Raw genomic sequence first — 1,877 nt, forward strand, 5'->3', positions numbered from 1 at the left:
TCACCAGCTGAAGATTAGGGACTCAAACATTCTTAAGACAACTTTTAGGACCCGTTATGGTCAATATGAGTTCCTCGTCATGTCTTTTGGGTTGACTAATACCCTAGCAGCATTCATGCATTTCATGAACAATGTGTTTTGGCCTTATCTCGACTCGTTCGTTATCGTGTTTATTGATGATATCCTAGTGTACTCTCGTAGCCAGGAGGAGCATGCCCAACATTTGAGGGTTGTATTCAGAGACTAAGGGAGGAGAAGCTTTATGCCAAATTCTTCAAGTGCAACATTTTGGCTCAATTCAGTGGCGTTCTTGGGGCACGTGGTGTCCAGTGAGGGTATTCAGGTAGATCCAAAGAAGATAAAGGTAGTTCAAAGTTGGCCTAGGCCTTCCTCAACTACAGAGATTCAGAGCTTTCTTGGTTTGGATGGTTATTACCGTTGGTTCATTCAGGGTTTCTCGTCTATTGCATCGCCCTTGACTAAATTGACTCAAAAGGGTGCTCGTTTCAGGTGGTCGGACGAGTGTGAGAAGAGCTTTTTGAAGCTCAAGACTACCTTGACCACAACTCCAGTTCTACTTCTGCCATTAACTTCTGGTTCTTATACAGTATATTGTGATGCTTATCTGGTCGGTATTTGGTTTTTTTGATGTAGGAGGGTAGATTGATTGCTTATGCTTTGCGTCAGTTAAAGCCCCATGAGAAGAACTACCCCGTTCATGATTTGGAGTTGGCTGCCATTGTTCAAGCGTTGAATATTTGGAGGCACTATATCTATGGTGTGTCTTGTGAGGTATTTACTGATCATCATAGCCTCCAGCACTTGTTCAAGCTCAAGGATCTTAATTTGAGGCATCAAAGATGGTTGGAGCTGTTAAAGGACTATGATATTACCATTTTGTACCATCCAGGAAAGACCAATGTGATTGCTAATGCCTTCAGTAGAAAGGCAGTGAGTATGGGTAGTCTTGCATTCCTTCCACTTGGTGAGAGACCCCTTGCAGTTGATGTTTAGGCCTTGGCCAACCGATTCGTGAGATTGGATATTTCTAAGCCCAGTCGAGTTCTAGCTTGTGTAGTTTCTTGGTCCTCCTTATTTGATCGCATCAGAGAGCGCTAGTATGACGATCCTCAATTACTTATCTTCAAGAACAAGGTTCAGCACGGTGATGCCAGATATGTGACTATTGGTTATGATGGGGTATTGAGGATGCAGGGCCGGATATGTTTACCCAATGTAGATAGACTATGAGAGTTGATTCTTGAGGAGGCCCACAACTCGCGGTATTCTATCCATCCGGCTGCCGCGAAGATGTATCAGGATTTGAGACATCACTATTAGTGGAGGAGGATGAAGAAAGATATCTTAATTGTCAGCAGGTCAAGTATGAGCATCAGAGATCGGGTGACTTACTATAAAGGTTAGAGATCCCGTAGTAGAAGTGGGAGTGGATCACCATGGATTTCGTAGTTGGGCTCCCATGGACTTCGAGGAAGTTCGATGCTATTTGGGTGGTGGTGGATCGGGTGAACAAATCCACGCACTTCATTCCAGTTGGAACTACTTATTCTTCAGAGCGGTTGGTTGAGATTAACAACAAAAAGATTGTTCGCCTGCACGGTATGCCGGTTTCTATCATTTCAGATAGAGGCACGTAGTTTATATCACAATTTTGGAGGACCGTGCAGCGAGGGTTGGGCACTCAAGTTGATTTGAGCACAGCATTTCACCCTCAGACGGATGAATAGTCTGAACACACTATCCAGATATTAGAGGACATGCTACACGCTTGTGCCATTGATTTAGAGGGTTCATGGGACCAGTTTCTGCCACTCGCGGAGTTTGCTTATAACAATAGTTATCAGTCGAGCATTCAG

The 1,877-nt window shown here is 44.1% G+C and overlaps 1 protein-coding gene across 1 annotated transcript; it reads left to right on the forward strand.

Moving 5' to 3' along the window:
* The first annotated feature begins 262 nt into the window (after positions 1 to 262).
* LOC138880668 (uncharacterized mitochondrial protein AtMg00860-like) lies at positions 263 to 1,014 on the forward strand. The gene is made up of 2 exons (XM_070160839.1): positions 263 to 596; positions 911 to 1,014. The coding sequence occupies exons 1-2, from the start codon at positions 263 to 265 to the stop codon at positions 1,012 to 1,014; spliced, it is 438 nt and encodes a 145-aa protein (XP_070016940.1).
* The last annotated feature ends 863 nt before the right edge of the window (positions 1,015 to 1,877 follow it).

The sequence above is a fragment of the Nicotiana sylvestris genome, chromosome 11, assembly GCF_000393655.2.
Source record: "Nicotiana sylvestris chromosome 11, ASM39365v2, whole genome shotgun sequence".
In the NCBI taxonomy this organism is placed as follows: Eukaryota; Viridiplantae; Streptophyta; class Magnoliopsida; order Solanales; family Solanaceae; genus Nicotiana; species Nicotiana sylvestris.

Excerpts from the sequence above, each read along its gene's own strand:
- LOC138880668 (XM_070160839.1), top strand. The coding sequence starts at position 263 with ATGCCAAATTCTTCAAGTGCAACATTTTGGCTCAATTCAGTGGCGTTC. Across the intron at positions 597-910 it reads ACTTCTGCCATTAACTTCTG|GAAAGACCAATGTGATTGCT; the intron begins GTTCTTATACAG and ends TGTACCATCCAG.